The following is a 14,257-nucleotide window of genomic DNA, read 5'->3' as shown; positions in this document are numbered from 1 at the left end:
CTTCCATTCACTCAAAATTATGCAGTGAGGCAAATAATAGCAAAATACTCTGATGTGTTTGCCAAGCATAAGCATGATTGTGGTAATGTGGGTCAGGAGGAAGACATCAATGGTCCTCTTCACAAATTTCAAAAACAATACAAGATCCCCACTGAAAGTCACAAATCTGTTGCAACTGTTATTAGTTCTCTGTTACAGCAAGGAGTCATAAGACATTGTACTTCTACAAACAAACTCTCCTATTTGGCCTGTGCGGAAGCCAGACGGATCCTGGAGACTACAGGCGACTCAATCCTGTGACAGCTACCGTGCACCGATTTCAGGAGACACTGCCACTCTACTGTCCCATGTTCCAACTGACAGTAAGGTCTTCACAGTGTTGGACATTTCCAATGGTTTCTGGAGCGTTCCACTTGCTCAAAATTGCCAATACAAATTTGCGTTCACTTTTGACAACCAGCAATACACATGGACTCGCTTACCGCAAGGTTTGCATAATTCTGTGGATAATTAAGCGGATGCTTGAGGCTATAACAGGCTTTTCCAGACCTGAGTGCCTTGTCCAATACATCGATGATCTACTGCTTGCTACAACTACAGTGGATGAACATCTTCAGCTCCTTGATGAACTCTTGCCTCTCCTTTTCCAAGCAGCTTTGAAAATCAACCCAAAGAAGGTGCAACTGTTTTGAGACTCTGTTTCCTACCTAGGTGTTACTCTCACTCCAGAGGGGAAATCACCCGACAATGCTAAGGTTCAGCTAATCACAAAGTTGCCTTTGCCTGTCACTAAAACTGCATTGCGTTCTTTCCTAGGTTTGATGGGATACCAAAGAGACTTTATTCCAGAGTTTGCTGCTTTTGCAAAGCCACTATACGAACTTGTACGAAAAGAGTAACCTGAAGATTTCTACAGTAATGAAATTTGGACGGAGAAACACACTAAAACCGTTGAACAGTTAAAGCAAGCATTAGTGCAAGTGAAGAAACCCTCTTAAATTGACGAAAACGGCAGCGCAGGAGTTGTGTAGCAAATGGAAAAGTCTTTATTCAGGCCGTCCCGGAAGAATAACAGAGTGAACTCGAGGCAGTCTCTTACAGTTCTCTTCCGGGTTTTGTATTTTATATAGTTGTAAACAAAAGGTGAATAATGTCCAATCAGCAGAGGGCAGTGTCCCGGATGTGCATGTGGATTGGCTCAGCCCTAGTCTCTCTACTTCCTCTTCCTCCTTTGGAGTAAAGGGTTACCAAGCAGCGGGGGTGATGTCACTGTTTCCTCCGCAAAGCATTCTGGGATGCGCAAAGGAATGTGGGGGAGAGAGTGGTTCAACGTGTTTTGCACGTGGAACCAGACAGAGAGAAAAGTGGCTGCAGGGGGAGGGGAGCGAGAGAGAGAGACAAAACTATACAACACAACATTTTAAATTTTCCATTCAAAGAAATACACACATATTCATATATATTTGACTATTTGTGCAGAGCTGATATGTCATTCATTGTATTTAAATTTCTGACAAGACCTCATGTCTTTCAGTCCCTCCTGTCGGTCGTCCAAGAGCAAGCGGTGGAGGAACCGCAGAAAAGGGAAAAGGAAAATATGACCTTATGCAAGAATGTAATTTGTGCGGACGGCTGTGTGCATCAATCCCCTGCGCGGACACCACCTTATGCTAGAGTGATATTGTGTACTCAGTACTGTCATTCCATTGATGAGCCACGATGCGCTGTGGCATCCCACTGGTATTGATGGTGCAGTGCCGCGAGGGGAATATTTTGTGTTGTTAGTATAATGTTAAAGGCAGTCGAAGCCCTCCTCATGCAGACTTTTCGACTTGATGGGACAGACTGGGAGGCAGAGACAGTGGCGGTAGACAGGGAAGTGAGGGACTTTGTAGCACGAATTATTACATATTTCAGCCATATCAGCAAAGCATAGATTACTATTAAAATTGACAAAATCCCTTGAAACAACACATATCCCCAATGTCCCATTATCCCTTTTAAACACCCAAACATCCCCCAACTCTCAGCAGTGTGAGGAGATGCAATCTCGTGATGGTTTAAATCTGGGGAGACAAAAAGGTGTAATTTTATGTAATTCAGGTCTGCGACAGTAGCTTTAGCGTGTGGGAGACAGAAGATGTTATTTTCAGAATCATATTTTAGTTTTTCAAAAAAATTGACTAGAGACCAGTGCTTCCATCTCGATCCCACCCTCCTGTCCATCGATACAAACAGACAAGTCTGTTGTGAGGAGGACTGTGTGTGGGCCAGACCATTTGGGTGCGAGGCCTGGTCTAGCAGGAATTATTTTGCCCATTACTTTGGAGCCTATAGGAGGAAGCTCAAGTGGTTCCAAGTCGTGTGACTCAAGATCGCACATGTTTTGGAGCTCCTGTGTGTGGGAGCGCTTAGACTGTAGCCATGTACAGAGATGCCGTACATATTGTTTCAGATAATCTTTAAACGGAGCACTAGAGGTCAGACGGGAGATGCGTTGCCCTGCCTGTCACGAGCTCTTAAGGGGAAAGTTGAGTGCCCGTATTTACAGAGGCTCCGAGTTAAAAGAGAATGACAGGGAGGGACATATTCAACTCAACTTGTTTCAATTCAGAGTACTGCACAAACTTCTATAACCTCACAATTACATATAATGGGTGCATTGACAAATTGTTTTGGGGGGGATTTTGTAATTCCCGTTTTTATTTTATTATTTGTATTTACTGAAAGGTCAAACATCTGTTTGACGTGTTTTTCCCTCTCAAGGTGGGGACTAAGATATTGGTTACAATGTTTATCTATGGGAAATATCTTGCCATCTGGTTTGACACAGGAAACCACATCTCCCTCTTTTTGTTTAGTTCCTTAGATTCCAAGGGTCCCTGCTAGCAGTTAAACTAGAGATAAGAGTACAAGCCCAAACACCTCAAAGAGGCCAAACAGTTAGGTTTCTTACTGCCTTATCAAAATATGGGGTGATGTTGGCAAAATGTGATTGGTTAAAGAGAAACTTTATAACGGAAGGAATGGACAAAGAGAGGAGAGAAGACAGACAAGAGGAAGAGACGCACCCACTGCTGACCTGACGGACCTAAACTGCCCAGTGAGGAAAATAGGGGTAATATCCTCTCCTTCCTGTAATCCAGCAGAAGCTTTAGATTCGATTACTGAACATCAGTAATCAAATGATATTGGTTTTCTAGGTTTGTCACAAATGATTGCACAGCTGTGATTTGACCACATCTTCCTCTAAAACCAACCTTAAGAGAAACCATTTGACCAGTGAGTTTCCAGTTCAACTCTTTAGATGGTCTGAAGAGCCAAGTATATGGAATGCTCTTTATAGTGGATTGAGGCCAGGTGCAGAAGGTTGGTCTAGATTTTAATTAAAAGGCCATATAGAGTGCAAGAGACCGATCAAGTTGGGGTACCTCATGTAGTTGCTCCGCAACCATGGCATTAAATCTACTATAGCACATTCTCTAGAAAAACTAGGATGCCGAGTTCCTCCGGACAAGGCTAATTAACTGTAGTATTATTCCAATTCAAATCAGGTCCCGGCCTGTTCCTTGCCCATACATTTCCCCACATCAGCTTGCATTAAGGTCATGTTACCGGAAACCTCTGGGGTGAAGCGGGCCATCAAGCAAAGCCCACTTTAGAAGCTCTGCAGGCAGTGCGCTCCCAATTCTAGGGGAATATAAACCAGGTCTATTTGACAGGCGCACCATTCCACAAGCCTTTGACATTCCGTGTATTCGGAGGAAACCCAGTGCCTTTGAAGGGAGGACCGATCCCATTTGTACAGCCAGGTTAATGGAGTCACAAGGAAGTCGTCAAAGGCTTAAGCTCCCCCCTCCAATCAAGTAGCATGGGGATTGCACAAGAAAGCTTGGCTGGTTTTAATCCAGAGAACTGCATGCATCTAGATATTGCAACCTGTACAGTTCATGTTGGAATAAACCAAGCCATCTAAGCAAGAGCCCACCTCACAAGCTAGTTGGGCACTTCACTAAATGGATTTACCATGTCAATGCCAGCAGAGTTACAAGCAACCATGGGCAGTATAGTTTTACCAATGGACTCTGCTTGACGGCATAGCCATCAGCTACAGTACTCTTGATCCATGGCCTTTTGGATTAGAGATGGTGTACATGTACACCATTACAGCAGGTGTCATTCCATCCAGGCAGGTCTACTCCAAATGCAACCAATACACAGCAGCTTGACACATGGCAACAGGCTGCACCATTAAGGACATCACAAATCAAACCCACAGACAAGGTCAGATTTACCATTTATTCAAATTCATATGCATTTCAGCAAATCACATCCAGTTCCACTGGTGCCAGGCTGCAGTGGAACTGCTTGCTCTCCAGCAACCCTGAGGGGAGAAGAAAGCCAAGCAACAGGTTACTACAATAGCCAGTTCCTGCTTTCTGGCTGGTTTGGCTAAATGGAGGGGGTAGACATTGGGATTGTTGGCTGCACTCACAAAAGGAGAAGCATTTGGCAACAAGGGGATTGAAACCCATACTGTGCAGACAAGGTTGAGGAGTGCCAACATTCATTAAGACAGACCCTGACAGTAAATGACATCTGGGCCTCCCTGGTTTAGTAGAAGGGTTCCAGAATACACCAGGCCAATGCTTACCCAATCACTGTGCTTAGAGGTCTGCCGATCTCTTGGCCTTGCCTGGGCAAGGCTTCCTGGTACAGCGCTTGTCCACATTGGGGTCCTCAACCACTGGGATTTCTGGAATGCAGGGAGAATAGCTTTGGGTGTACACCTCCACTAGCAATATCCCTGCATTAAAAGGGAGGTTCCCCCAATACCCAGCTGGGATTGGCAAGCACACCAAGTGGATCTCAAGTGAAGGACCCCAGAAACTAATAGCCTCAATACACCAAGAAGCCAGGCCTTTAACCAATCTCCAGGGAAATTAAGGCTTCATTTCCAGCACTCACTGCGCCCATCAAAGCATCCTTCCACACACTTCTTGGCTGATGGGGAGCAGACTTCCGTGGAGCACATGAAGTAGATCTACAGAGGGGCATAAAACCCATTAGTCATTCAGTTTGGACACTCCACTCATTGCCAGCGGCTTAATGCCAATAGCCCCATAGAGCATTGCACAATAAGAGCTACAGTCCAGTCACATCTACTGCCTATAGCTGAAGTACACACATCCTGGGTCCAGAGATGTCCCACTACATTCATAGGGCACCCTCCCACTGATTTTCCCCAGGCTGGGAATACATGGTCAACAGTCCGATCGACTGCTAAGGGCTATTCAGGCTTGTGCACAGTGCAAGTTAGCGCATACACGGTCCCTCACCTCCTCCTTGAGGTAGCGGTGCGTCACGCCGTCCATGAACTGGAAGGTGCGGATCTCAAAGCGACGGTGGTGTTTGGGCAGTGGCTGCTTGTGGTGGATGTGCAGGGTAGAGGTGTGACCATAGTCCAGGGGGTTGGGGCAGCTGGGGAACAAAGGAGAAATGCAGTCATTTATTGGTTACCAACAGCACTGCTTCTCAGGTGTCCCGTTAAAAGCCAAATCGATCAGTGCTTCAAAGGGTCAAGTTAGAGCACGTGCTTCAACGCAGTAACTAGGACACACCGCACACATACGCAAGATGCTACCACCAGCTAAACCCCCTGCGATTTAGTCATGCCCAAGAACACCTCCAGTGGAACAGTTCCAGTTCTAGCACTCACCCCTCATAGATCAACACCCAGACAGCCTGTGCTGAGCGGGGGTAGGCAACACAGTAATGCACCAGCAGCACCAGGCTGGGGTCAGGGGCATTCAGCAGCTGCACCTCCAAGAAGACTGGCCTGCCCAGCAAGAGCCGCAGGGGCCGGTGGTACTGAGGGTAAAACCGGCTGTACGTGTCATCTGTTGGGGGGGGGGGGGGAGGGGAAGACAGCAGTTGGAGGCGGAAGCTTGGACAGAGGAGGAATCCACCCACCTTTACTCCTAGTCCGCTAGGATCCCATGCTCACCTGTGGCAATCCTGAGCTGCACCCCAAACACTCCATGGGACAGAACTGCATTGGGCAGGGAGGGGTTTTTCACAAGGTATCCAGCGCTAGCCAAGTTCCCCTCTGCATAGCGACACTCCACCAGCAGCCTGCACACAAAAGGGCAGCTCTGCACAAGGGCCTTCAAGCAAGGCGGCTATGGTCCAGCTCAACATGGAGCTCCACTTCACTTACTACAGGGACAGCAGGCTTTGGAATCCTGGCATGTAGAGCACACCTGCATGTCCACAAAGAGGCAGGTGGCACACCCAATACGCACCCTTACCTGAAGGGACTGTCCCTAGTGATGACTCCATAGTTCAGGCTATTGCGCCGGGCCAGGGCCATCACTTCAGCCAGGTAGATCGTAGTCTCTCCCACCACCTAAGAACACAAGGGGTTATTTCGAGCAACACAAGCCAACCGGATGTCTCAACTGGATCCTGAATGACGACAATAGGCATTTTACTGGGTAGCGCCTTGCTGCAGAGCACAGCGTGAACTGCAGATCCAGCGGCTTTGAAGACACCAGTAGCTTTACTCACAAACGCATGGGTTCCACAGCCAGTCACAGGGAACTTGAAGACCGCAAAGTCCGCTGTGCAGATGACCGGGATGCAGGACTTGTTGCCAGCAATCACCAGGGAGGCAGGGTCCACATGGGGCACAGTGATGGTGCGGTGGACCACAAAGACAAAGTGCCGGTCAGCGGTGCATTCTAGGAGAGGGGAAGTACAGGGAGACTAGGCAGTCAAAAAGCCCCATTACTGAATTCCAGTGGTTTTGTCAGTGCTGGAATAACTGCATCAAAGCAGCTTTCCAGCTGCACTGAAGTCCAGTCCCTTTTTAACCAGTGCTCTACCTTTCTACTAGCAACACTAGAACTGCCAAGGCCAATGCAATGGCTTTCACATGAAATTGAAGTTACTCTGCAATAAAGATGCAGTTCTTGAACTCAAGGTTAGCATTACATACCTGGACAGTGTACAAAAGGCAGGATTGCAATAAAGTTGATCCAGATTTACCAAGAACTGCCAGAAACCATGAAGTGGACACTTGCATACCATTTAAACGGGATCGTTACGATTTATGCATCAGTCATTGCTCCCCAACATATTGAGCCCATTCAAATCAGTCTGCAGCGCTTACCTGAATGACGCTAGACATGAAAAACAGGGGATGTGCTAATTTGCAGAGCCAAGACATTATGGCTTTTAAGATACTATGCAGGATTGGGAACCAGATTCCAGTCACATTACTGGATGAATGCAGTTCTGTCCAATGGTTTACATGGTCTGCATGCCCTATACACACACACCTAGGTTATAGCCAGAACATTGCACTGTTCCATTTTAGAAGGAGGATATACCAGTCTAGATGCATTAGTACATTTCACCCTCTTGGCTGCATGTAGCCCATCCACGTCAGGTCAGTTGCTAGACCAACCAATAGTCCATTTTGTGCTACTTCTGGAGCAGAAAGGTAGCTGGAATACAGACCTAAAGTTACACAGCACTATCCCAAGCCTGGCCAGCCAAAGATTGGCATACATACCTTCCAGGGGATAGTAGCAGAGGCCAGTGTCAGGGTCTACACAGCAGCCCTGGGCAAGGCAGGCTCTGGAGCCTGTTCTCCTGGGACCACAAGACACCTGCTGGCTCTTGGGGATCTGGCATCCTGCAGGGTACAAAGAGCAACCAATTAGGCATCTACAGTTTCTGAAGTGGAGGAAGGAAACCCTGCTTAGAGCCATTAGCACGCCCCCAGACCCCTGCATTGAATCATCCTTTTGGATCCAAGAATAAAGCCAAGGACTCACCTTGCTTTGGCACAGGTCGTTTATAGGGGCAGGATACCTGGATCTCGGCTCGCTCTCCCCCACTAGTCAAGTAAGCCACCTGGATAATGTACCTCTCTTCCTGCGAGGACAGAGCACAGGGAGCTACATTGAAGGAGCAGAGGATATATACACCTGGAGGCCTGATGGAAGCCAATTTACTTTCCTGGTGCTAAATCAACCATTACAGAAGACCCAAGGCATGCCAAGGGTCAAGTTGCACTGGCAATAGTGTGCTTACCACAATCGTAACATCACAGGCACTGTAGGGGATGGTCAGGATGTTCTTGCCATCCTTCTTCCCCAAGCCATAGCCACAGTCCTTGGGGGCCTGGAGCACAGGGACCAAGGTTTTGGAGGAGTCTACAGAGAGGAATTGAGAACACGTGCTCAGTCTTTGGATGTCAGATTACAGCGTCACTGAACAAATACAGGATCTGACCAGGTCTAGAGAGCCTTTGCCATTTCAGTCAGGGTCATTCACCCTTCAGCCGAAGCTCCAGTAGATGGACTCCAGGTCAAATGGCAGATCCATGCATACACAGAAGGAATAAGCAGAGGCCAGTCTACGGGACTAAAGGAGTGCTGCATGCAAGTGCAACTAGCAGGACCAAACCAATAAAAAGCCTGGTTTCAGTGCTCCCTGCATCTTTGCGGTTCAGAAGTCAGGTTGGCAATCCTCCCCATTTCTGAAGTACAAACCCAGCTCTCACCCAGGATTTTCACAGCGGACAGAGGACCAGCAGGGAACTGCACAGTCATGCACACATCACTGCAGGAGATGGACAGGCCTTTGGGAGGTTCAGGCGTTGGAGGGGTGGTCACTGGGCAAGACACAGTGGTCACAAACTGCCTCTTCGATACTCGGTCATAGTACTGGAGGTTCAGTGCCGCATGAAGCCCGTTGTCCTTCCTCTGTGGAAAGGGATTAGAGCCCAACATGGTCAGTCTGTTAAAGGCTTCTTTGAAACAGCAATACCCCTTTAGATTTTGAACCCGTTCTCAGGGTGAGACCTTAAGGGTGACCAGGGACTTTAACCAGTCTAGACACTGCAGGAGAAGTTACCCAATTGTACTGCTACATTGAAAAGCACAGCACCCACAGAAATGAAGTCAGATACTCGGTGGTAAAATGTTGCAACATTCCAGGATTTAGAAAGCAGTGGGGCCCCTCCCTTACCAAATTCTGTACATAGCAGCCCTTGAAGGATGCCATCAGCTCCAGGCTGCCATTGCTTTGCCTCACAGTGTGCTTACAGGACCTGGGGAGCTTCAGAACTGGGAGTAGTCTCATTCTGGCTGCAATGGGGTATTCAAAACATTTACATTAGGCCAGGAAGAGGCTTCAACACCAAGGGCCCCCTTTGGTCACACCAAGCATCACCCCATCCCTTTCAGTGTCAATCACCTTTCTGCAGGAAGATCTGCGTGAAGCGCTGCAAGAACCGGATCAACATGCGGCCCTCCCTACAAGAGACACTTGGCTGTGGAACTTGGTGGGACACATCCTCTTCCTCAGGCTTAGAGTCCGAGCCTTCGGCATCATCCGGGAGGCCACCAGCACCAGCCTCGTCACCTGAGAAGGACCAACGAAGTTTAGCACTGGTCATTTATCCCACACCATGTGGCACAATTTAATGCCTTGTGTGTGCACAATGACTAAGCGTAGGCATGTCTAAATCAAGGGCCCTTTGAGCTTCATTAACCACATACCCACACCACTATGAACAGCTCAAATGCATTCAACCATTGCCAGGAGTGACGCACCCTACACATTTCTTGCTCATGTACAAGGAAAGGCTGCCCTACATCAAGAGCAGGGGTGAGGGTCACAGCAAGGACCAATTGGAAGAACAGATGAACGCACAAGCAGTCCAAGACCAGAAATCGGCCAATCCTAACAGGTTTTGCCTCCATAGCACCTTCCGTTAAATGCCAGTCAGAGTCCATCTCTGTAAACAGCAAGGTGGCATCCTCCTCATCTGGGGAGAGGACATGGCACATTGAGGAGTAACCCAATAGGAGGATATAGTTTTGCCCCCATGCATTGGGCTGGAATGCACATCACCTTTCAAACCCAGCTTAGCGTGGCTACGTTTACAGATCCAGGATGAAGATCAAGAGCAGTGCAGATTGAAGTAGGAGGATTATATGCATCACCATGAACACAAGGCTAGGGAAGAACATTACCCATTTGCCCAGCATCACCATTAAACCCATGGAGATCCAGAGGAGTGTAGTCATCCAAGAGTATGCCATCCCCATCTTCATCAGCTTCAGCCATTTTCTTCTCGCTGCTATACAAGTCATCCTCAGTATCAAAGTCAGCTCCACTCTCCATTTGAGCATATGACAAACCACAGAAGACCCATGGCCCCAGCAAAAACAGCACTAGCTTTCCTCCCATACACAACATGCTGAACACCAAGATGACCAAAAGAGAATAAAAACTAACTGGCCCTAGCAGGTTTATATACTGATGTACCTTATCCGATTATGGCAAGGGCTTGCAAACAGCCATGTTCCAATCACCCGGCCAATCAGCTGCCTCGGCTCTTAATTGGCAGCATTCTCACACACTCATGGAGGCACGGGCATTTTCTTCTGTTGCCATGTCAGTCTGTCTGATTGCCTGCCTGCCTGTAAGACATACCACAGAGCAAATTCAGTACTCAACTCCTCCCCTGTATAAGCAGAATGAGCTACTGTTGCTGCGTCAGGAAGTGCAACAACTGCGCACTGAAATCATAGGGAATGCAGCCCATGCACAACAAGCATAGGGGTGCGTGGCCTCCCTGAAGGTAGAAACAAAGCTCTACCGGGACCGATGGAATAGGCCGATCTTAAGAGCAGCTGTTGACGGAAGCCCACAGCAATGCATGCTCTTAGACACTGGTGCTTCTGTATCTGTCCTACACGCTCAATCTCCACACACACACACCCTTTATCTACAGGTATTACAGCTAACCTGTGTCTGGATTTAAGGGAGACATGACTACTGCTATGAAGGGTACTAAATGTAATTTGAGAATAGGGGATTATCAAACAACTTGGTCTCCTATATGAATGCCTTTACCTGAGGGTCAGTCAATTATTGGTTCGGATGTCTTGAGAATAGAAGGTGTAATACTCAATTATGCTAATAATCAAATTTCGTTTCACAGAGGCAGAAATGTTGTGTACACTGTTAGTGATTCACATGCAGTATGTACTGTTAAGTCACCAGGTGAATTATCGCTTCCATTCACTCAAAATTATGCAGTGAGGCAAATAATAGCAAAATACTCTGATGTGTTTGCCAAGCATAAGCATGATTGTGGTAATGTGGGTCAGGAGGAAGACATCAATGGTCCTCTTCACAAATTTCAAAAACAATACAAGATCCCCACTGAAAGTCACAAATCTGTTGCAACTGTTATTAGTTCTCTGTTACAGCAAGGAGTCATAAGACATTGTACTTCTACAAACAAACTCTCCTATTTGGCCTGTGCGGAAGCCAGACGGATCCTGGAGACTACAGGCGACTCAATCCTGTGACAGCTACCGTGCACCGATTTCAGGAGACACTGCCACTCTACTGTCCCATGTTCCAACTGACAGTAAGGTCTTCACAGTGTTGGACATTTCCAATGGTTTCTGGAGCGTTCCACTTGCTCAAAATTGCCAATACAAATTTGCGTTCACTTTTGACAACCAGCAATACACATGGACTCGCTTACCGCAAGGTTTGCATAATTCTGTGGATAATTAAGCGGATGCTTGAGGCTATAACAGGCTTTTCCAGACCTGAGTGCCTTGTCCAATACATCGATGATCTACTGCTTGCTACAACTACAGTGGATGAACATCTTCAGCTCCTTGATGAACTCTTGCCTCTCCTTTTCCAAGCAGCTTTGAAAATCAACCCAAAGAAGGTGCAACTGTTTTGAGACTCTGTTTCCTACCTAGGTGTTACTCTCACTCCAGAGGGGAAATCACCCGACAATGCTAAGGTTCAGCTAATCACAAAGTTGCCTTTGCCTGTCACTAAAACTGCATTGCGTTCTTTCCTAGGTTTGATGGGATACCAAAGAGACTTTATTCCAGAGTTTGCTGCTTTTGCAAAGCCACTATACGAACTTGTACGAAAAGAGTTACCTGAAGATTTCTACAGTAATGAAATTTGGACGGAGAAACACACTAAAACCGTTGAACAGTTAAAGCAAGCATTAGTGCAAGTGAAGAAACCCTCTTAAATTGACGAAAACGGCAGCGCAGGAGTTGTGTAGCAAATGGAAAAGTCTTTATTCAGGCCGTCCCGGAAGAATAACAGAGTGAACTCGAGGCAGTCTCTTACAGTTCTCTTCCGGGTTTTGTATTTTATATAGTTGTAAACAAAAGGTGAATAATGTCCAATCAGCAGAGGGCAGTGTCCCGGATGTGCATGTGGATTGGCTCAGCCCTAGTCTCTCTACTTCCTCTTCCTCCGTTGGAGTAAAGGGTTACCAAGCAGCGGGGGTGATGTCACTGTTTCCTCCGCAAAGCATTCTGGGATGCGCAAAGGAATGTGGGGGAGAGAGTGGTTCAACGTGTTTTGCACGTGGAACCAGACAGAGAGAAAAGTGGCTGCAGGGGGAGGGGAGCGAGAGAGAGAGACAAAACTATACAACACAACATTTTAAATTTTCCATTCAAAGAAATACACACATATTCATATATATTTGACTATTTGTGCAGAGCTGATATGTCATTCATTGTATTTAAATTTCTGACAAGACCTCATGTCTTTCAGTCCCTCCTGTCGGTCGTCCAAGAGCAAGCGGTGGAGGAACCGCAGAAAAGGGAAAAGGAAAATATGACCTTATGCAAGAATGTAATTTGTGCGGACGGCTGTGTGCATCAATCCCCTGCGCGGACACCACCTTATGCTAGAGTGATATTGTGTACTCAGTACTGTCATTCCATTGATGAGCCACGATGCGCTGTGGCATCCCACTGGTATTGATGGTGCAGTGCCGCGAGGGGAATATTTTGTGTTGTTAGTATAATGTTAAAGGCAGTCGAAGCCCTCCTCATGCAGACTTTTCGACTTGATGGGACAGACTGGGAGGCAGAGACAGTGGCGGTAGACAGGGAAGTGAGGGACTTTGTAGCACGAATTATTACATATTTCAGCCATATCAGCAAAGCATAGATTACTATTAAAATTGACAAAATCCCTTGAAACAACACATATCCCCAATGTCCCATTATCCCTTTTAAACACCCAAACATCCCCCAACTCTCAGCAGTGTGAGGAGATGCAATCTCGTGATGGTTTAAATCTGGGGAGACAAAAAGGTGTAATTTTATGTAATTCAGGTCTGCGACAGTAGCTTTAGCGTGTGGGAGACAGAAGATGTTATTTTCAGAATCATATTTTAGTTTTTCAAAAAAATTGACTAGAGACCAGTGCTTCCATCTCGATCCCACCCTCCTGTCCATCGATACAAACAGACGAGTCTGTTGTGAGGAGGACTGTGTGTGGGCCAGACCATTTGGGTGCGAGGCCTGGTCTAGCAGGAATTATTTTGCCCATTACTTTGGAGCCTATAGGAGGAAGCTCAAGTGGTTCCAAGTCGTGTGACTCAAGATCGCACATGTTTTGGAGCTCCTGTGTGTGGGAGCGCTTAGACTGTAGCCATGTACAGAGATGCCGTACATATTGTTTCAGATAATCTTTAAACGGAGCACTAGAGGTCAGACGGGAGATGCGTTGCCCTGCCTGTCACGAGCTCTTAAGGGGAAAGTTGAGTGCCCGTATTTACAGAGGCTCCGAGTTAAAAGAGAATGACAGGGAGGGACATATTCAACTCAACTTGTTTCAATTCAGAGTACTGCACAAACTTCTATAACCTCACAATTACATATAATGGGTGCATTGACAAATTGTTTTGGGGGGGATTTTGTAATTCCCGTTTTTATTTTATTATTTGTATTTACTGAAAGGTCAAACATCTGTTTGACGTGTTTTTCCCTCTCAAGGTGGGGACTAAGATATTGGTTACAATGTTTATCTATGGGAAATATCTTGCCATCTGGTTTGACACAGGAAACCACATCTCCCTCTTTTTGTTTAGTTCCTTAGATTCCAAGGGTCCCTGCTAGCAGTTAAACTAGAGATAAGAGTACAAGCCCAAACACCTCAAAGAGGCCAAACAGTTAGGTTTCTTACTGCCTTATCAAAATATGGGGTGATGTTGGCAAAATGTGATTGGTTAAAGAGAAACTTTATAACGGAAGGAATGGACAAAGAGAGGAGAGAAGACAGACAAGCGGAAGAGACGCACCCACTGCTGACCTGACGGACCTAAACTGCCCAGTGAGGAAAATAGGGGTAATATCCTCTCCTTCCTGTAATCCAGCAGAAGATTTAG

At 46.8% G+C, this 14,257-nt stretch overlaps 1 protein-coding gene across 1 annotated transcript; it reads right to left on the bottom strand.

The window, feature by feature from the left end:
- Positions 1-4,285: 4,285 nt before the first annotated feature.
- On the bottom strand, positions 4,286-10,314 carry LOC136764369 (zona pellucida sperm-binding protein 4). The gene is made up of 15 exons (XM_066718366.1): positions 10,053-10,314; positions 9,271-9,438; positions 9,043-9,161; positions 8,576-8,777; positions 8,104-8,225; positions 7,845-7,944; positions 7,580-7,702; positions 6,571-6,743; positions 6,312-6,409; positions 6,008-6,135; positions 5,720-5,900; positions 5,340-5,481; positions 4,969-5,044; positions 4,655-4,756; positions 4,286-4,384 (listed from the first exon to the last, which is right to left on the bottom strand). The coding sequence occupies exons 1-14, from the start codon at positions 10,276-10,278 to the stop codon at positions 4,668-4,670; spliced, it is 1,947 nt and encodes a 648-aa protein (XP_066574463.1). The 5' UTR covers positions 10,279-10,314; the 3' UTR covers positions 4,286-4,384; positions 4,655-4,667.
- Between the last annotated feature and the right edge of the window lie 3,943 nt (positions 10,315-14,257).

Source organism: Amia ocellicauda, chromosome 12 (genome assembly GCF_036373705.1).
Source record: "Amia ocellicauda isolate fAmiCal2 chromosome 12, fAmiCal2.hap1, whole genome shotgun sequence".
NCBI classification, from domain to species: domain Eukaryota; kingdom Metazoa; phylum Chordata; class Actinopteri; order Amiiformes; family Amiidae; genus Amia; species Amia ocellicauda.
This window is presented reverse-complemented; position numbering and strand designations above follow the sequence as displayed.